The 21,882-nt window shown below is 39.0% G+C and overlaps 2 protein-coding genes across 7 annotated transcripts in view; one reads left to right on the top strand and one right to left on the bottom strand.

The window, feature by feature from the left end:
• PHTF2 (putative homeodomain transcription factor 2) overlaps positions 1 to 16,867 on the bottom strand; it is a 110,935-nt gene extending 94,068 nt beyond the window's left edge. For all 5 annotated transcript variants that reach the window (XM_019744554.2, XM_019744557.2, XM_074340641.1 and 2 more), the window contains exon 1: positions 16,724 to 16,867. The gene's annotated coding sequence lies outside the window, so the exon portion shown is untranslated. The remainder of the gene's footprint in view (positions 1 to 16,723) is intronic.
• TMEM60 (transmembrane protein 60) lies at positions 16,068 to 21,402 on the top strand. 2 transcript variants are annotated; one of them, XM_074340643.1, is made up of 2 exons: positions 16,068 to 17,445; positions 20,718 to 21,402. In XM_074340643.1, exon 1 carries the CDS (start codon positions 16,319 to 16,321, stop codon positions 17,051 to 17,053), a length of 735 nt encoding a protein of 244 aa, XP_074196744.1. In that variant the 5' UTR covers positions 16,068 to 16,318; the 3' UTR covers positions 17,054 to 17,445; positions 20,718 to 21,402. The 2 variants fall into 2 exon arrangements, with proteins under 2 accessions (XP_074196744.1, XP_019600119.1); XM_019744560.2 differs by having other exon boundaries at positions 17,105 to 17,445.
• Positions 21,403 to 21,882: the final 480 nt, after the last annotated feature.

Here is a 21,882-nt window from a genome sequence, read left to right as displayed (position 1 = left end):
TGCTAAGGTTCAAATCCAATTTTTCATATTGATACTGAAGTTACAAAAACGTGAAACTCTCATAGAGGGAAACCTTCTACTATGTCCCCCCCTTATCTACAGAAGATGTGTTCCAAGACCCTCAGTGGATGCCTGAAACCACAAACAGTATTGAACCTTATATATACTAAGTTTTTTCCTGTACATACACACCGATCATAGAGTTTAATTTATAAATTAGGCACAGTAAGAGATTAACAACAGTAACTAATAGCCAAATAGAACAGCTACAACATATACTGTCATAAAAGCTATGTGCGTGGCTTTGGGGCCATTATTAAGTATAATAAGGGTCACCTGAACACAGCACTGCGCTCCCACAACAGTCCATCTGACCACTGAGATGGCGACTAGGTGACTAACAGGTGGGGCACATCTACAGCACAGACACGTTGGACAAGGGGATGATTCAGGGCCCCCTGGAGGCAGCTGGACGTTCTGAGAGTTCAGAAAGCTGCCAAGAACAATGAGCAATTTGAAACGTATCTATTGTTTACTTCTGAAATTTTCCATTTCACATTTTTAGACGGCAGTCGACCCCAGGTAACTAAAACCACGGGAAGCTACATCGTGGATAAGGGAGAACTACTGTACTAGTTTTAGGGCTGTTACTTTCTAATCATGTGACTCATAAATAGTTACAATTTCTTGGAATGTTTTTAATTCGTCATCTGGAATGAGGATATTATTTCATAGAAATGTTGTGAAGAATAAATACCACATACTGTATGTTTAAAGTTGTTTTCAACCTTAGGATAGAAAAAATGACATGCAAAATGAGGTCTAATCAATAGAGCTATATACATTTTCTATTATGTAAGTTCATAAAAGGAATATTTGTAATTTTCATTTTCCTTCATGGAACCAGTGCATAGTCTGTGTATTTTGGGCTAGAAAATAACATCTAATCTAAGAAGAAAAATTATAGGCAAGTAACTTCTCTCTAAACCTGTATTTACATAAACATTTGTGCTATTGTGAAATCTAACAGAATTCCTAGAGTTATAATCTTAATACTACACACAAAGCCCACTGTAGACCTTCCTCATGGGTACAACCACTTCACCCTGTATGTCCTTTAAAGTAACTTTTTAAATTTTAGGGTTTCTTAAATTTAGCATGTACCCACAAAATCTCTACTATTCCTTGAGCATTCTTTTGGGCTTTAAAAAACAATACTTAAAAGGTCCTTTAAATATCAAATCGACAGTGTATTTGATAAGTGATTCTTGTTTTATTTGATTGTTGTCACGTGGAAAAATCAACGAGATACAATCAATTTAAATGGTTTAACTTCCTTATCTACTCACAAAATTGTTTACCATCAACCAATCAAGCTCCACTCAAATCTAGATATGTTCCTATGGGCCTCTAGTAGAAACATTAACTAAATAAGTGTTCCAGGTACTCTGTCAAAAAATTAATTCACTAAATGATATTCAAGTGTCTTAAAACTTTAATAGATATTCAAAATGATTTTAGAGATTAAAAATTGCTAACTATATTTCATCAAAAATGTTATGAATAACATTTGAAAAACACTACTTTAGCAATGTTCCAAGCAGTAGCTGGTCATTTAATAAAAATATTTATTTATTGAACACTTACTAATATTGCACTGTTCTAGGCACTGAAGATACAACAGTGAACAAGAAACAAGGTCCCTGCCCTGATGAAACTTACATCACAAGGAGAGAGGATAGAAAATGAACATCAAGTAAGATAATTTTGTGTTGAGAAAGTGCCATGAAGGAAATAAACAAGCAGACGTGATTGGGGGAGGTGGGGTACTCGGGGAAAGGATGGTTAAAGAAGTCCCCTCTGAGATGACATGCGAACAGAGATCTGAGAGATAAGCTCAGTCAGCTATGTCAAGAATTGAGGGAGGGCATTCTGAGCAGAGGAAACAAAACACTAAAACTCTGAGTGGAAATGAGCTTCCTATTTTTAAGAAACAGAAAAGAAGCCAGCGTGACACAGGTGACAGTGGTTCAAGATGAAGAATGAAAGGGCGGTAGGGACCACAGCATCATAGACGCCATAGCAAATATCTGGATTATAAAGGCAGGCAGGCAGGCACTGAAGTGATTCCAGCCAAGGAGTGGCGTCTGACTTGCGACCACTCCCACAGCGCACAGAACAGACTGACTGAGGAGCTCAGAGGGGACAGTGGTAAGGCTAGTTAAGGAAGTCTGCGGCCCACGCAGAGGCTGACAGTTTATTAAGCTCAGGAGCAAGCAGCAGAGATGGCAATAAGTGAGCAGTTTTGAGTTTTATTACTTATGAAATCAGTTAAGATTTGGGAATTGACTAGGATTGGGCAAGTTGGGGAAAAGGATTAGGGAGAGGAATCCGGATTTTTGGCTTGAACCATTTTCTGACAGTAAATACAAAAATTTAGTTTTAGACCTGTTAAGGTGACAACACCTACTAGACATAAAGATAAAGAAGTCAAACAGGTAATTAGATACATGGATCTGAAGCTGAAGATAAAAATGGGGATGGAGATATGAGTTTGGGAGCCACACACACAGTCAATATTTAAAATCAGAGGTAAGTTGTTACATAGGTATATGCATTTGTCACAACTGAACACTTAATTAAGATCTGTGCCTTTCTCAGATCACTTCAATACAATCATGTGACTGACCATGTCACCTAAGAAGAGTATAAAGAAAGGCCCAGCCCCAAGTCTACTACTATTCAGAGGAAGTGGAGTAAGGCCAAGAACAGAAAATGAGTAGAAAGACAGGTGAGGTAATGTCACAGAATCTGAGGGGAGTCTTTTTCACAAAGGATAAAGTAGGTTGCTAAGAGATCACTGGGTTTAACAAAACAGAGGTTAGAAATGATCTTGGCAGGAACAATGTCAATGGCATGGAGGAGATGGAAGTCAGAGTGGAATAAAACGAAATGCTTGATAAAGAAGAGGACAGGTGTGAAAAATTATCAGAGATTGCTAATTGACTCCCCTTACTCTACCATCCTCTTCCTTTTGCAAAAACTTTGCTAGGCAGCTTGCTGCCCAAAAGAAAGACCTTCCCTAAGCTTTCTTGCAGCCAGGTGTGGCTGCGACTATGTTCTCGTCCAGACACAAACAAATGCATTAGGCGGAACTTCCAGGTTGGCCCCTTAAAAGAATCTGACTCAGTTGGAGAAAGCCCTTTGGTTTTTCCCTCCCTCCCCCTTTCCTGCTCCCTGGAATGCTGTTTCAATGGCCGCAGCTCCAGGAGCCACCATGGACAGTGACACAGAGAAGCAGCCAGGTGAAGTCACAGAGGAAGGTACCTGGGAGGACTTTCGTGAAGCCACCAGACGAGGTCTGGTCTGCCTACCTCACTACTTCGTGTATCCAAGACTATAAATCTTTATGGTTTTAGCTATTGCTATTAACAGACAAACCAAATCTGCTGACACTGCTGGGTATATATAGGGGTTCAGAACAAGTCACCTCCCAAGATGTGCCTCTGTGGTATGCAGACTGAGCTAAAGGCAACCAAGACCCTGCAGGTCAAGAGAAACTTCTGCCTCTCCTTAACTAGAAGAATTTTAATTAGGGGCCTTGTCCGTAGTAAGAGGTTATCAGAAATAATCTTTTTTGATCTCTCCATAGGGCAGGGCAAACTTTTAAGTACTGAACAACTGCTCTTCTTACCTTCCTGCCATCTGAAGCCTGACGGTGATCCTTAACTGACAACGCCATACAGGTCCCATTTCCCGTCTCTGAACCGCTCATGTGTGTGGGGTCTCTGACTCTCTCGTGTATGCGGGGTTCCTACACTACATAATTAAATTTGGTCATTTTCTCTTGCTAATCAGTCTCAGGTTTATTTATTATCTCCTGAAAGAATCTTGGGGGTAAAGGAAAGTTTATTCCTTCCTGTGAATGAAAAGAGGGGCTACGCAGTTAAATCTGACAAGCTGAGGGGGCCACATGTCAGGCCTGACATGCTCAGTGACCTGAAGTAAGCTGACAGGATGATCTGATCACAAGTTACTAACTGGGCAGGTCATGGTGGGTAGTCACACCCCAGGCTTATAACTTTCTTAGTAAAATGGTAGTCTTTGCCTTAAGCGGGCCTGTCCATTGTTCTGTGCATCTAATATAACATACCTTTGAAAGGTAAGATTGATGTTCTTTTCCAGAACCCTTGGAGGTGAGTTGTAACCACCTCCATGGGAACACACAATCTTGTTGCCCATATGCTGTCCCTATTTACTGTAAATGTTAAATGTTAGCTATCCTGTACCTGCCAGTGGAAAAGATGCATCTCTGCATTTTACTTTTTATCCAATCAGAGAGATTTCCCCATCTAGCCTTCTCCTGCCCCCTTAATCTACCATCAAGGGATTTCATGTAACCCTTCTTAATCTCTCCTTTGATAAAAAGAACTGCAAGGCTGCCATTCTCTGGAGCATTTTCCAGTTGTTTGAGATCTTGCCTCAGGGAACGTCCCCAGTTTGGTTCAAACAAACGCGAATAAACTTCTATAAATTTTTTCTATAGGTTTGGATGTTCTTATGTTGACACCCCCACATACAATACTTTTGGTTCACCATTTTTTTCCACCAAAACTTTGCAAACATTGTTCTATTGTCTTCTGGAATTGACCATACATAACTGAGAAGTTTGTAGCTAGGAGACTCCCCTCGCCAACCTTACATATATCATGTTCTCTTTTTGGCCAGGATGCCAAAACAATTCTCTCCTTATTTTTTAAGTTAGTGACTTAGAGTATAGTCAATTTTAATCATTTCATAATTTTTTTCTTGGTATTTGGTGCCTTTCAATCTGCAAATGTACTTTTTATTTCAGAAATTTTTGTCTATATTCTATTTCTGAATACTGTTTCTGTTCCATTTGTTAGAGTCTCTATTCCAGGGATACCAGTTTTCCTAGGTAGGAGTCTTCTCATGGCCATTTTTTTTCCTGTAGCGTATCTGTAAAAATTGTCATGCTACTTTTTTTTAATAGTTTATCATGTTTAATGTGGGAAGTGCTAAATTGAGCTCCTACTTACTCTGATACCCAACAGGTTCTTCATGACAACCTACCACCCCTGTCACCTTCGCTGGGACCACTTTTATTTCTGTGCACACACTGGTAAATCATATTTAGGCCAGGAGCAGAAACCTTATCTTAAAAGCCATCTTGTCTTGATCCTGTCTTGCTTTATCTCCTATGGGCCTGGGCAGGGGACAGCGACCTGGGGCCAGGGTATGGCGCCGGAGGGCTTGGTCAGGCCCTGAAACCCTTTGTTGCAAAACACAATGCAATGAAACCCCCGGAAGCACTGAAGGGGGAACAGCCTCGTTTACCCCCCTCCTACAAAACTCCATACCCCTCTTTGCTGGGGAGGTTATGGTCTTTTCTAGCCTGACCTCCCGCAGCTCAAACACGCCAAATAAATTCTAATAGACCAATCTTGGTCCTTTGCGACTCATTCCTCCCGCCACGACTAATACACATGTGCGCGCGCGCATAAACACACACACACACACACACACACACACACACACACACACACACACACTTCAGTTTGAGATTTTAATATATTTTTCTATAACCCATGGGAAATGGGGGAAGGGAGAGTTTAATGTTTTGTAGGCCTCGTCATTCCTTAGTCTGGCTTCTGGAATATGGGGCTGGAATTACAAGGGCTGTCATATATACCCTGTATCTTCTCAGTCTTTCTTTGGCCTCCACTTTTGAAGTATTTGGCATAAGGGTGCACATAGTCGTTTTCTGTCCACTTCTATTCCATTTTTTGCCCTCTCCTTAGCCACCCACTTTTCATTCTTTCATTTGGTTTTAGTGAAAGAAAATTCTGTCATCATACTTTACTTTTACTCATAAATCCCTACATTTGCTTTTTTTAATGTTTATTTTTATACCAAATACAAAAAAGTTAAACTTTTACTTCTATTATTTCTAACAAAAAAGAAGTAAAACGAACACAACCAGTTTCAATTCTTTTTATAAATCCAAGATACTAAACAGAAAATACAGACCCATAGATAAAGCTCTTCTATGAACCTGTTACAATTACCCCCAAGAAAAAATAAGATTCATGTTCCCCTCTCAAATCTACTCTTTACTCAATTTGCTACTCGAGCAATAAATCCTAAAATCTTTCTTGTCTCTTTCCCTTTCCCTCCACCACCAATTCTATACCTGGCACACAGGAACCACTCAATAAATAAGAAGGAATAAATTAATATTGTCTATTTGTCATACTGCCAACAGCATCTCTCATATAACCCCTTCCTGGTCCCACTACCACAGACTTCGGACAAGCCCTTATCATCTATTACCAAGACTATTCTTAACAGCCTCTACTCATTTCTTCACTTTCACCATTTTTTTTTTAAATACTGACCGTATCATGTTTTTCTTGTGGATAGAAAAGGGGCCACACGTTAAACCTGACAAGCTCAAGAGACTGAAAATAACCACGTAAGATGGTCTGAACATAAAAACTCCTAACTAAAAGCTAGTCGTGGCTGGTAGTCACATCCTTGGCCTGTAGCTTATTTGACAAAGGTCAGTCTTTGTAAGACCTGGCCAAACCATCAGCACTAATGCACCTTTTGGAGCAAAAATTAATATAAGACCCGGTATTATATAAGACCCAGTAACCGGGTCTTATATTAATTTTTGCTCCAAAAGACGCATTAGAGCTGATGGTCCGGCTAGGTCTTATTTTCGGGGAAACATGGTAAGATAACATACCCTTGGAATGTCAGAGTAATCCCTTTCTGGATTCACACTAAGAAATATGTATTTGGTAATACTCTCCATTCCTGGTACAGAGCTCCTAAAACCCTTGGAATTTCCTATGATGAGTGATAAAGATGTCTTTTTTTATGTTAATGAGGTGACTTTTGAAAAGCACCTAAACTTGGGAGCTGGTGGCCAATGGAGCCAAACATGTAAAGGGTTGAAACTTTCAGTCCTACCACCCCCTCCCCCACCCCCAACTCCCTGGAAGGGGTGAGGGGTTGGAGATTGCATTCAATCACCAATGGTCTATGATATAACCAATCATGCCTATGTAATTAAGCCTCTATAAAAACCCAAAAGGACAGGGTTTGGAGAGCTTCTGGGTTGTTGAACATGTGGAGATTCTGGGAGTGGCATGGAAGCGCCACACCCTTCTCACATATTCACATCTTGCCCTGTGCATCTCTTCCATCTGGCTGTTCCTGTAAAATTACATCCTTTTACAGTAAGCCAGTAATCTAGTAAGTAACATGTTTCTACCGTGTTTCCCTGAAAATAAGACCTAGCCGGATAATCAGCTCTAATGCATCTTTTGGAGCAAAAATTAATATAAGACCCAGTATTATATTATATTATATTACATTATATTATATTATATTATACCCCGTCTTATAGTAAAATAAAACCAGGTATTATATTCATTTTTGCTCCAAAAGACGCATTAGGGCTGATTGTCTGGCTAGGTCTTATTTTTGGGGAAACATGGTACGAGTTCTGTGAGACATTCTAGATTTTAATGGAACCCTAGGGGGATGTGGGAATTTCTGATCTACAGGTCAGTCAGAAGCACAGGTGACAAATGTGGGTGGGACTTGTGATTGGGACATCTGAAGGGGACAGAATGTCGAAGGACACCAAACAGCCAAAATAATTTTCAAAAAGAAGAACAAAGTTGGAATGCCCCACAAACTATCTCTTAGCCCCACAAGAATGCCAAAACTACTCAATGGGGAAAGGACAGCCTCTTCAACCAATGGTGTTGGGAAAAATGGATGCCCACATGCAAAAGTTATAATAAAAAATGCACCCTTATCTATATACCATAAACAAAAATAACTCTAAATGGATTAAAGACCTAAATGCAAGACCTAAAACTATAAAACTCCTACAAGAAAACTTAAGGGAAACACTTCAAGACATTGGACTTGGCAATGATTTATTAGATATAACACCAAAAACAAGTAACAAAAGAAAAAATAGACAAATGGGACTATATCAATCTTAAAATCTTTTGTGCATCAAAGCATACCATCAACAGAGTGAAAAGATAATTGATGGAATGGGAGAAAACATTTGCACATTATACATTTGATAATATCAAGAATATGTAAAGAATTTCTACAACTTAACAAAAAAATCAGCTCAAATAAAAAAAAAGGGCAAAGAACTTTAATAGACATTTGTCTAAAGATAATGTACAAATGGCCAACAAGCATATGAAAAGATGCTCAATATTACTAACCTTCAGGAAATGCAAATCAAAACCATAATGAGACAACACCTTACACCCATTAGGATGGCTAGTACTAATAAAACAGAAAATAAAAAGTGTTAGCAATGATGTAGAAAAATTGGAACCCTTGTCTCCTGTTGGTGGAATAGTGAAGTGGTGCAATCACAATGGAAAAGAGTATGCAGATTCCTCAAAAAATTAAAAATAGAGAACTACCATGTGATACAACAATCCTACTTTTGGGTACATATCCAAAAGAAGTGCAAGTATGGTCTTGAAAAGATATCTGCATATCCATGTTCACAGCAACACTATTCACAATAGCCAAGAGGTAGAAGCAACCCAGATGTCCACCAAAGAATGAATGGATAAAGAAAATGTAATATATATATATATATATATATATATATATATATAGATAGATAGAATATTATTCAGCTTTAACGGAAATCCTGTAACATACCATAACATGGATGAATCTTCAGGACCTTATGCTAAGTGAAATAAGTCAGTCACAAAAAGACAAATACTGTATGATTCCACTTATATGAGGTACCTAGCACAGTCAAATTTTTAGAGAGAGAAAGTAAAGGGTAGTTGCCTGGGTCTAGGAGTCCGGTAAAAAGTGATGTCTCATGGATATAAAGTTTTCAAATTTGTAAGATGAAGAAGTTCTAGAGAGTTGTTTCACAACAATGTGAATATACTTAATACTACTGAAGTGTATATTTTTAAATGGCTAAGATGGTAAATTTTATGTTATGTGTTTTTTACCCCAATTAAAAAAAACACAGCTATTATAGACTCCATGTATTCAAGAAAGTAGAAGAAACTATGAGCATGTTAAGGAGAGACATGGAAGATATACACAAGTTTCAAAGAGAACTTCTAGAGATGAAACATACAATGTCTAATAATAAAAATATACTAAATGATATTAAGAGCAGATTAGAAACTGGTAGAAGAAAACATTAGTAATCATGAGGACACAGCAATAGATAATATCCAAACTGAAACAAGGGAAATAAGACTTAAAAAAAAAAACAGCATCAGTTAGCTGTGGGACAATATCAACTGGCCTAATATACATATGTGTAACCAGAGTAACAGAATGAGAGGAGAGTGAAGAGGACAGAAACCCTCTTTGTGAAGAGGACAGAAACCCTCTTTGAAGACATAATGGCCAATATTTTTCTAAATTTGATGAAAATAATAAATCCACAAACCCAAGAAGCTCAACAAACCTCAAGCATAAGAAACATAAAACTACCCCAAAAGCACATCATAATAAAAGTACTTAAAACCAGTGGTAAAGCAATCATCTTAAAATTAGCCAGAGAAAAAAGACACTTCCAACATAAAGAAGAAAGGAAAATAGTAGATTTCATGTTGGAAAAATGCAAATGAGAAGACAGTGGAGCAATGTCATTATAGTCCTGAAAGAAAAAAACTATCAATCTAAAATTCTGTACCCAGCAAAAATACATTTCAAAAAATGAAGTCAAAAACGTATTTTTTCCAGACATACAAAAGCCAGAAGAATTTATCAGCAGTAGTTCAGCACTAGAATAAATGCTAAACGAAGTCCTCCAGGCAGAAGGAAAATAATAGTGGATGGAAAAGAAATTCCAAAGGAATGAAGAGACTTGAAAATGTGAAACGTGGTTAAATTTAAGAAACTTTCTTTCTAAAACTGATTTTTAAATCCCTTTAAAAGAGAATTGACCATTTAAAGCTAAACAACTAAAAGTAATCTGTGGGATTTATACCACACGTAGAACTAAAATGTATGACAATAGCACAAATGTTGAGAGGGGAAAATGAGAGTATACTGTTTTAAGGTTCTTATATGATACGTGAAGTGGTGTTTTACTCAAAAGTAGACTATGATAAGTTAAAGATGGATATAGCCACTATAATCAAACAAACAAACAACAAAAAGAAACAAGTTACAAATACTAAATAAGCCAATAAAGGAAATAGAGTCACAAAAATACTCAAATAGTACAAAAGATGGCAAAGAACAAAGAACCAATGGGACAAATAAAAAATAAATAGCAAGATGGTAGATTTAAATCCAACAATATCAATAATCACATTAAATGTAAATGATCTAAATTAAAAGACAGAGATTAGGAAACTGAATAAAAAAGCAAGACCCAACTATATGCTATCAGATATCCACTTTAACTATAAACACAGAAATAGGTAAAAAGCAAAAGGATGGAAAAAGATATATACCATGATAATACTATTCAGAATAAAGCTGGAGAGGCAATCCAGACAAAGTAGATTTCAGAGTAAGGTGTATTACCAGAGATAAAGAGGGCTATTTCACAATGATAAAGGGATCCAATTCATCAAGAGATTACAACAGTCCTAAATATCTATGCATCTAGTAACAGAAGTTCAAAGTATATGAAGCCAAACTGATAGAACTGAAAAGAAAAATTGGCAAGTCCTCATTTATAGTCAGAGACTTCAACACCCTTCTCTCAGAAATTGATGGAATAGACATAAACTCAGTAAGGATAGAGATGTGAACAATTCTATCAATCAACTTATCTAAATGATATTTATAGAACATCCAACATTCTTTTCAAGTACAAATGAATCATTTACCAAGACAGACCATATTCTGGGCTATAAAACAAATCTCAATAAATTTAAAATGATTCAAATCATACAACGTATGTTCTTTAACTATAACGACATTAAATCAGAAATCACTACCTGAAAAATCTTCAAATATTTGGAAACTCACAGACATACTTCTAAATAACCAATGTGGTCAAAGGCGAAATCACAAAGAAAATCAGCAAGGATTTTTGAACTGAATAAAAATGAAAACACAACATATGAAAACTTACGGATGCAGGCAAAGCATTATTTAAAGGGAAACTTTATAGCATTGAATATTTATGTTAGAAGACAATATATTAATGGGATTAGTTTCCATTTTAAGATTCTAGCCCAATCAAGAGCAAATAAAATGCAAAGTAAACAGAAAAAGAACATAACAAAGAACAGAAATCAATGAGATTGAGAATAGAAAATCAATAAAGAAAACCAAACCCTAACTCTTTGAGAATATCAATAAAACAGAGAAATCTCTAGCCAGACTGAACAGGAAAAAATGAGAAAATACACACATTAACAGGAGTAAGAGAGGAGGGACAATGCTATATATCTTACAGATATTACAAATAAGGAAATATTATAACACTTTTATGCCAATGAATTTAACAACCTAGGTTACATCAACAAATTCCTTGAAAGATACAAACTACTGGTGCTCACTCAAAAACAAATAAATAGCCCTTTGCCTATGAAAGAAACTGAATTTGTAGTTAAAATTTCTTTGTAGTTCACACACACACACACACACACACACACACACACACACACAACGTCCAGGCATAGGTATGCAAGTTGTGAAGTACTGTCTTAATTTTAAGACCCATGGATGGACGAAATATTTAACTATCATGTGCAGGCACTAAGGATATAATTTTGATATAATTATGTTAGTATTTCAGCAAAATTATTCTGGAAGAAAGCTTTGTGGAAAGCTGACTGATATGAGGCTAAATTAAAAGGAGAGTAATGACAATCTAGGGAAGAAATGAGGAGGGTCTGAAAAAAGTCAGTGGCAATGGGGATTTTTTTAAAAATTGGGGTGGGTGTTGAGACAGGCATTAAAAGATAGATAACTAGTAGAGAGAATGACTAGATGTAATGATTGATTAAACATGAACGGTATGGGGGGTAAAAGTAAAAGAATGAAGGTGCTCATGATTCTTAGCTTAAACACCAGAACCATTCCTTAGGACAGGGAATACAAGAGAAACAGCTTTGGGAACAAGAAGGTATATTTATTTTCAACACACGAGTATGGCACCTTTAGACATTCAGTGCCTACATGATACAAAGTAGGCAACGGGATACATGGAATCAACATCTGGGAAACCTATGTAGTTAAATTAACTTGCTATATCCCAGGGTTACTCTCAATTAAAGTCTTCTTTATAACTGTACTATTAATGGATTTTCTGTTAAAAGAATTTTAGGGATAAGAAGGTGGTTAAGAGATTTAAGAAAGTAAGTCCTTTTCCCTATACTTAATTTACAGTACAAGAGACCCAATTTCAGTGATCTTTTTATTGCCATTTAGAATAGCAAAACCCTATTTATTTACTCTATCTGGTTTAATGAGTCTGACCTACTTTCTTCAGAAAAAAAAATCTAAGAATGTGAAGCTGGCTATATCTTTTCTCTTCTTTTGTATGTGGCTGCAATGAATTGATTCTTTATTCAACTCTACCTATCACCTACATATATAACATCCTATTGCTTCCTTTTAAGCTTTTATTTGTTTGCCATTTTCTGGCTTTCTTTACTGTATTTGAAATTATATATATCTGTGTGTGTGTGTGTGTGTGTGTGTGTGTATATATCCGTTTAACGTAGTCAAATAATTGCAGCAACCATTTTTTAAGTCTTATAAGCCAGACAATGTGTCAAGTGCTTTCCATACATTAGCTCATTTAATTTTCAAAATCTTGCAAAGTAGCTATCTCCAGTTTATGATTAAATAAAACTAAACTTAAAAAAATTACCTAATGAGTCCAAAGTCACACAACTGGTAGACTGCAGAATTCAGAGTTGAACCTAGGTCTACAGAGCACTAAAACCTGTGCCACATCAGTTCTTTTTACTCTCTGTCACAGAACTTGTACTGAATGTTTCACTAAGGTGCTTTCATTCACGCAACATACATGAGTGCCTACTACATGTCTTCAAAATTTCTGTGGATAGACTTTTAACAGTCTCTTTCCCCTACCATTGCTGAAACTGGAAAGCTGCATACAGTGCACTTTTTTCCCGTTTACTTCCTTTCATTAAATGTCAAATTTAATCACGTTATGATTATTATCAGGTAGTGGTTCAGCCACAGCCATTTCCTGCCCCAGTTCCTGTTCACGATTCAGAATGAAGTCCAGCATATTTTCTTTCCTAGTGCTCTAAAACTACCTGTTTTAGGAAGCAGTTGGTTTTCCTCATCTGAAAACTTACCTCTATATTTTGTATCATTTTAGCAATCTGTATAAGGCAAACGAGTTGGACTGAAAATGCGGCTTTCCTAAATGTCATTTTATATTTTCAACTTAGTCATATGATTCTGGTCATCAAGTGATACACAGTTATAAATCCAATCTGACTGTTTATGATTCTGTGCTAACCTGAGGGGCAGTTATAAACATGGGACTTTTTCTTGGATTTTCAAGGACAGTCCCAATTTAAAACATTCTGTCCTACTGTCATGTCTCAAGTTTGGGTTCAGAAAAGACAGTCAACATATATGCAAAGCGTGCTTTGCAATATTGAGTCTATGTGGCTACAGACTAGATAAAGGGATGAATGGAAGCCAACAGTCACTTTAAGACTCTTCTTCTTTTTTTAAAGATTCTCCTTCTTTTTAAAATAATCCCAAAATACATTCCACACATTAACTGCAAATGCCTCCAATGATATTAGTTTTCTTTTACAGCTTAGAATGAAATATCACAAGAAAACAATGAAATAGTTGCTTAGCTGGACAGGTTTGGACATGAAGTTATAATTGACACTGGGGAAAACAAATACTAAAAGGTAAATAATAAAAATATCACAATGCACAAACGGTTGAGATTTCCCTATAATTTCAGTATCTATGTATGTAATTTTCAACCACCAAAATTGGGCAGTACTCACTTTGCCCAGCCACATTTATATACAATTACCATTTAAATTTGGCATTCACAAATAGTTTTTATGCAAAGCTACAATTACTTGCCATTCCTTCAACCGTCCATATTCCTGTTCTGAGACCCTGCCTCCCGATCTATCTTTGCAAAATACCTTCCTTCTCCACCAATGAAAACTACCACTCACTCTTTAAGGCTCTGGTGATAGCTCCCTGCTAAGCCCCCAACCCCTTTTCCATTCTTTCTTAAAATTATTAGTTTTTTTCTTCTTTATTCAGGGCATACCAATGTGCCAGTACTTTACATATTTTGTTTAATGCTTAGTAATCCCCTTTGAAGTATTATCCTCTCTACTTAACAGATAAGGAAACTGAAGCTGAAAAAGGCTTGCTATCATGTTTAAGGTCACAAAGCAAACAGGACTTCAAATGCAGGTCTGTCTCAACTTTAACTGAATTCTCCTTCCATGAAACCACACACTACAACACTGTCTTATAGTATATATTATTATTATTTGCTTAAAAATCTGTGTCTCCCACTAAATGAAAGTTCCTCAAAGACAGGGAAGATGAGTCCATATTTATATCTCCAGCAACACTCAACAGTGCCTATTATACAATGATCTTAAAGTAGTAGTGAATATGTGTAATACTGTTATTCAGTTTATGGTTTTGCAGCATTATTTTCCACTTATTAGTCTCCTTCTACCAAGTTTCTAAGAAGCCACTTTTCCTGTGGTGGTAAAGCATAACAACTTGGAATGTAGGCTTGGTAATCGGATTGCTTAGCTGTGACTCCCAAATCCACTAAATTAGTATCTGAGAAATCTTGAACAAAAGTTAACCTAAATTTTGGTTAACTAACCTATAAAATAGGGGCAACACTCCTCACAATACCTACAACACAGGATTATAAGGATTGAATGAGATAAATTTATAAGCAATCCAGTTATTTTTTTATCCTTTTTTTTGACATGCCATGCTGAATTTTCTTTGCCTTAGTCTAGTGAAGTATTTTTCGTTACAACTTCCTTGCAATTCTGCATTAAATGGGCTAGCCAAAAAGGTTCATAGTTTAAAAACTACTTAGGCCACCTACTTGATTTTTAGGGCCAACTGCCCAGTGCCAGTCTGGACTCAAAAAAAGTTTATTCTTGGAGGCCTAACTATTCAGGAGTGGCCTGTACCACATTTTCATGCCCTAACAGGAAGTGGTGAAAATTAGAACACAGATACTTCTTACCTTAATACTATCTGATGCCCGCAGACAACTAACCTGTGTGTGAAGCAGGGTATTTCCCCAGCAAGAAATTTTCCTGGAACAAGCTTGTGTCTAGTCTCAGGCATGGCTCATTTTACCCAGACCTCATATTCCTTTCCTCTGGAATCTGGAGGCTGAGCCACTACGACTGACAGAGGACACCCATTTCCTTCTCTTAAACTCAGCAACCCTTACTACAAAAAGGATTTCAAATTGTCATGCTATCTTCAGGCTCCCTAGGCTACAGTGTGTAGCTTCAAAATTCTCAGAATTCTCCCTCCCAACTTTAAAAATGTTATGAAAAAGCCTAGTTTTGGAGAAAACAATTAAAAAAAAAAAAAAACATAATCCCTAAACACTTAGAGTAAACACTAAGGCTATTGCCAAAATCTTAGGAGAAAAAAAAAAAAGACTCTTAAAATGTCAAAAGCTAACCAAAACTTTAAAATCAAAGTACCATGAACAACAAAAAAGTCTCAAAGTAAGCAGGATATACCATTAACAAAGACAATAAGTGTAAATTCTAGATTATTTAATGTAGTCGCAACGAACTTAAAAATTATTTGGTATGTAGATACTGAGATTAATAAATTGTTCCAGATTCTGTACTTCCCTAGTCAGTATATGTTGACATATAAAGTAGTTCCTTTTTTTTCTTGCCAGGCTAAAAATAAAAAGAGTGATAGATTAGTGGCCGAATGATCCCCGAAGTTAAACAGAAGGTACTGACTTAGAAAGCCACGCCCAGAAGGAGCAACCAGAACACTGACTAAATACCAGGCAGATAAAAATAAGATACGGTGAAGCACGTTAGATGGACCGCGCTACCGTTTCCACACAAGAAATAACCCTCAACGCCCGTGCGAAGGATTTCAGCACCCGCTTCGCAGTCAGTGCAGGAATCAGAAAACCAAACTGTTGCCTGCTCAGTGGACGCAGGGCAGCGACCCTCCCTCCAGCCTGCTTCCAGCGCGCGGAGACGCCCCCTCCTCCCGACCCTGCTTCTCCGGCCGCCGGCCTGGGCTCAGCCACCCGATGCCCCTTCACACCCGCCAGGACCCGACGCACCCCCAGTACAGCGCCAGGGGGAAGGAAAAGAAGAGAGGAGAGGGGGCGCGGGAAGGGGCGGAGGGACGCGAGGCAGCGCTGGGCTTCGGCCCCTCACCATCAAGGATCCAAGACTGCGATGGCTCCGGAGGGCGGCTGAGCCTCTGCCACCCGCCAAATGATCGGAGGGGACCGCGGTTGACGCCGGGGCGCAGGTGCCAGCGGTTGCCGGGGAAGTCACCGGCGGTAGAGGGCGATGCGTTGGTCTCGGTGCCCCCACCTCCATCCCGCCCGCCGCTCTCCTCCCTGGTTCTGCTCCATCCTCAGGATTCTGTCAGAACCCAACGACCTCCATACCGCCCTCCCAAGCACGAAGGTGATGCCGGCTCTTACCATAGAAGCGGGCGCCGCGCCGCTAGGAGGCGGCTGGAGTGCGCGGGAGACACCGAGGAGAGCAACGCCGCCGCCGCCGCCGCCGCCGCGGGAGACCTAGGAGTCACAACGAGGCTGCGGACGGGCGCGCTGCCTCCACAGCCGTCGCCCCACCCCCTCTCCCGCAGGATTTTGCACTGGAGCCTGCAGTCTCCGCGCGCTGGCAGAGAAGGGGGGGGCGCCTCGCGGGGGCGGATTCGAGCGCTGGCTGGTCTGATTGGCATTTGTGGGCCCAATGGGACCACGGATACTCCAGACTGTACTTTGACTGACTTCCCTTCTAGCCCGTAGCAATAGAGAGGCGGAGTAGCTGGATCTTTTATTGCCGCCCTTTTGGCAAAGCGGAACATAAGGAAAGGTCGGTTGGTTTGCACTGGCGGCCAAATGGTCCAATTACCGCAGGGATAGGGGACTCTGAAACCAGATTGGCGTCCTCTCTACCTATAGGGTAAACCCAGGGGCGGTGAGAACCTGCCCCGGATATGGGCGCGGCCCTGAGGTAGAAGTGAGAAATCGTCTACCGCGGTCGTTTGGAGAGGCGGAACTGAGATCTTTTTCTTGATTATCATGTGATGGGTTCTGGTTTTAATGGGGGAAAAAGTGTGGAATAGGCCGAAGATCCGAACTGGCGAATTTCCCGATCTTCGCGCCCCTCTCCGTTATCCGACCAGTGACGCTGTCAGGTGAGTCCGGGGCTCGGACGCGCCGGCATCCCCGCTACAACCCCCGCGAAGTGCACTCGCCCCCCGGTGCCCCGGCGCTGGTCCCCGGATGCCTCCGTGGGCTGTGTCGCCGCCCCCCACCCCCTCACACTCCCAGCGCAAAACGCACATACACCTGCTTGGCACCAGGCTTCTGTGTGCATTGTGGATCCTGTCGTGCAGGAACGCGTTTAACTCCAAAAACGTACTGGGCCCGCAGCGCAGAATGGGGGGAGAAGGCGTCGGGATTGGGCGCAGCGGGCCGACCCTCGCCGTTTGAAGTCGGAAGGCAAAGATAGTTTAGGATAAAGTCCTAAAGTTCTAGGGACGAGTAGGTCCGAAAATCAGGTACGTTGTAAGCAAAACGCTTTCTTTGAAGGATGATTAAGTTGGCCAAGGCTAGCAGCAGGGGCCTTTCGAAAGCGACTCCTTCCTTATTTAGAGGAATTCTGTGTTGTGGGCTCATTAAGCAAAGCTGCCTTTAACCTGAGGCGTATTTCGAATGGTACTGGCAGCGGCGAAAGGGAAAGTGGAGGTGGTGTGGGACGCACCATGGACAAATTGAATCCACACGCAACTGCTACCGAGACGCTGAAGCTGTGGGCAGGTCCCTTTATTTTTCCATTTGGGGGCAAACACAAAAAGTTTAAACAGTGGATAAGGAAGCATATGAACTAGTACTTAACTATCTTCAAAGTACCAGAAATAACCACCTCGAATTGAAAATATTTAAGTTGAGCAGATTTTTGTTTTGGAGAGTGCAACCCCTTCCGTTGAGGAGAGAGGAGTAGTAGGAAACAAATACAATCGCTTAAATTAATGAAGATTTATTAAGTTAATAAAACTGGGATCGTGTGTAATCATTTTAGCCCAGCATCCACAATTCTTCAAGCGTCGTTTCAGTATCAGCAGAGTTTTTCCCGGTTGAGGCTATTTTAGTACAAGTGCATAGAGAACTTTGTGGCATTCCCCATTATAAAACTTGTAGCCACAAGGCTGTTCTTTGCATCCTTTCCACCTCCAGTCCTTAAATACCTGTGTTAAGTGCAGCGACCCTTCCTATGACTACATAGTTGCTACTCAGTCTTATATGAAAAAAAATGAAGCTTGACTTATCCAGTGACTGATGGAAAAGTTGTGTATAAGCAAGAATATTATTGTAAATTTTTTTTATTGTAAACTTTTTAAAGGTTGACAAAATGGCCAGATAGATTGGAGATTAGGATTAGGCAAACAATCTACAGGATGAAATCCATCCGTAGTTATTAAATCAGTACACACCCCTCCACCTTTTCTTCCAAGTTCAGTCCCACATCCCACTATGACAGCATCTGGCCAGGAAAGGAGACCAGCACAGAAAATGCCTTCCTGGGAGCAAAAGCATCTACTTTTCATAGTACAGTATGAAGTGTCTGCCAGCTAAGTAAACAAGTTGAGTGCAAGCAGAGGAGTATAAGGGAAAGAGCGGATTTAGACGACTCATAAATCACTATTTGAAATAAAACATATATTCCTGCGCCATGGTAGCCACCCACTGTTTAAAGTAGTAGAGATGTAGCACAGAAGTTAGTTCTACAATGTAATTTATTAAACACGCTAGTGTAGGGCATTTGATTCATCTACCCAATTTCTTCACCTTTTCCTTGTTTCTTATGTTTATGTATTTTTACTTCTATCACTCATGCTTTTGTTATCATCACAATCACTTTGATCTTCTTTCCATCAGGTGTCCTCTCTCACCTTCAATCAATCATTCCCCAGTGGCTTATATCCCTCTGTTCATAATCATACTTAGATTCCTCCATTACTGAAAATTTCTTCTTGACCTTTTCTCAGTCTCATTATATGTGTTACTGTTCATCTTCTCCAAATGTTTCAAGGGGGATAAAATGTTCTCAGCTGGTGTTAATCAGAAGATAACTCCTCACCCAACTGCATGCAGTCTAGTTTGTGATTTGCTAGTCTACTTGCCCTTTTTCCAAATGATAACAAGTTTGATATAAAAAACTTGAATAAGTATAGAATATGCTGTAAGCCTATATGTAAAGAGTAAATAAATGCTTATATCTAAGTATTAGATTAATGCATTCCCAATCAAAATTCCAAGTGTTTAAGAATTAATGAGAAAAATGAAAGGACAAATACAAAATATTCTGGAAAAGAAAACAGTGAGTAGGTATGAGACCTTCCAGATATTAGAACATATCCAATCATATATTAGTACAAAACAGAAATATAGATTAGGGGCGAATGGATGGCTGTTGGTTAGAGCCCGAGCTCTGGGCAACAGGGCTGCCGATTTAAGTCCCACATGGGCCAGTGAGCTGTGCCCTCCACAACTAGATTGAAGACAGCGAGTTGCCGCTGAGCTCCTGGGTGGCCAGATGGCTCAGTTGTTTAGAGCATGTGCTCTCAACCACAAGGTTGCTGGTTCGACTCCCGCATGGAGCAGTGGGCTGCGCCCCCTGCAACTAAAGATTGAAAACAGGCAACTGGGCTTGGAGCTGAGCTGCGCCCTCCACAGCTAGATTGAAGGACAATGACTTGGAGCTGATGGGCCCTGGAGAAACACACTGTTCCCCATTATTACCCAATAAAATTATGTATATACACACATATATATGTGTGTGTGTGTATGTATATGTATGTGTGTATATATATATATATGTATGTATATATATATATAACCCATATATTAAACTATGGGGGGAAATACAGTATTATTAATCTGTATTAGCCCAGTGATCTCTTTACAATTTTAATTCTCAATTCTCCTTAATGTCTTAATTTTTATTAACCATTCCCTCCTTACTAAAACTCTTGGCTTGATACCACCTCCTCCTTTTTCACTACTTTGATTTTGGATGGTTTTTCTCCTTGAAACTGAATAATTTGTAGGTGTGCAAATATACAAAAAGAGGTTAAGAACATCCCTGAGGTGCAGAATAAAGTCATGAGTGCCTGGACTTGAGTGATAGCTATGAAAAGGAACAGACTGTTCTGGAGACGTTTTGAACAGAGTTTATACCCAGTGGGTGTACTAAAACATTGTATTTTGTCATGAGCTAAAAAGAATAATGGATATAATGTTAAAGATGACTACAAATTTTACAGGTTTTGAAAGGAAGAATGGTAGATGTTTTCAAAATTAGGAAATCTGTAAATGGGAAAAGAGCCAGCTTTGTTCACCAGGAATGGAAGTGATTTTTCTTTTTTTTCTGGTAGCAAAACAATCTTTTTTTTCCTTCTCTTAGGGTATATTTCCCATTTTTCGACTCTGCAACAGCCTCTTTAAACTGTTTAAATGAGAATGTCCTTGGCTCAGAGAGTACTACTCACCTGGCTTTTCACATTACTCTTCTTGATCATGTTGGTGTTGAAACTGGATGAGAAGGCACCTTGGAACTGGTTCCTCATATTTATTCCAGTCTGGATATTTGATACTATTCTTCTTGTCATGCTGATTGTGAAAATGGCTGGGCGATGTAAGGCTGGCTTTGACCCTCGACATGGATCACACAATATTAAGAAAAAAGCCTGGTACCTCATTGCAATGTTACTTAAACTAGCCTTCTGCCTTGCACTCTGTGCTAAACTGGAACAGTTTACCACCATGAATCTGTCCTACGTCTTTATTCCTTTGTGGGCCTTACTGGCTGGGGCTTTATTAGAGCTTGGCTATAACGTCTTTTTTGTGAGAGACTGACTTCTAAGGACATCATCTCATTTTATTGCTGTTCAACAAGCTGTCATTAAAGCATTCTGAGTCTTTGCAAGTTTGAAGAATACCAGAAAACTGACTGACCAAAATACCAAATGTAGTTTTATACTGCTTCCATAAAATAGTCTTTGTGAATCAACCCAAAGCTTAATTATTCAATATTTGAGTTATTAATATCCTTATTATCCCTATTTAAATAAAGTTTGTTTTGGACTTTATATTTCTACTTGACTATTAAATAATCTGTTGTAAGTATTAATATGTTGTAATCTGTTGTCAGTATTTAAAGTAAATATGAACCTTTTAATCTACATATTTGGGAAGTTTAATATATCATGGCCCCATTACAACAAAAAGTAAATGGTCATTTGTGTTTCTAAGTAATTATGAAGGAAAAAAACTACTGAAATAGTTAAGGCTGTCACTTCATGTTTACATTCAGAAAGAATCTGAGAGTTTGACAGATTTTTATCTAAGCTCTTTGTTACCTCTGCCTTCTGTTTGGGACAAATGAATTAGAGGTGATGTATTAAAACAGAGCAGAAGCTTGTCTCTTCTGAAAGTTAGGGAAACCACACACCCTGGGTAGGTCAGAGCAGGCCCCATTTATGCCTCTTATTCTGGGGTCTCAGTGAGTTAGTGCTCGTTCACTCTTGGAAGTGTTCTGACTTGGGAAATTATAGATCGTCCCACCAAGG

Source organism: Rhinolophus sinicus, linkage group LG09, assembly GCF_036562045.2.
Source record: "Rhinolophus sinicus isolate RSC01 linkage group LG09, ASM3656204v1, whole genome shotgun sequence".
In the NCBI taxonomy this organism is placed as follows: domain Eukaryota; kingdom Metazoa; phylum Chordata; class Mammalia; order Chiroptera; family Rhinolophidae; genus Rhinolophus; species Rhinolophus sinicus.
Note: the sequence above shows the minus strand (reverse complement) of the source record. Positions and strands in the feature narration are given on the sequence as shown.

What these genes read in the sequence shown, in the direction of transcription:
- TMEM60 (XM_074340643.1), top strand. Translation starts at nt 16,319, where the DNA reads ATGCCCCTTCACACCCGCCAGGACCCGACGCACCCCCAGTACAGCGCC.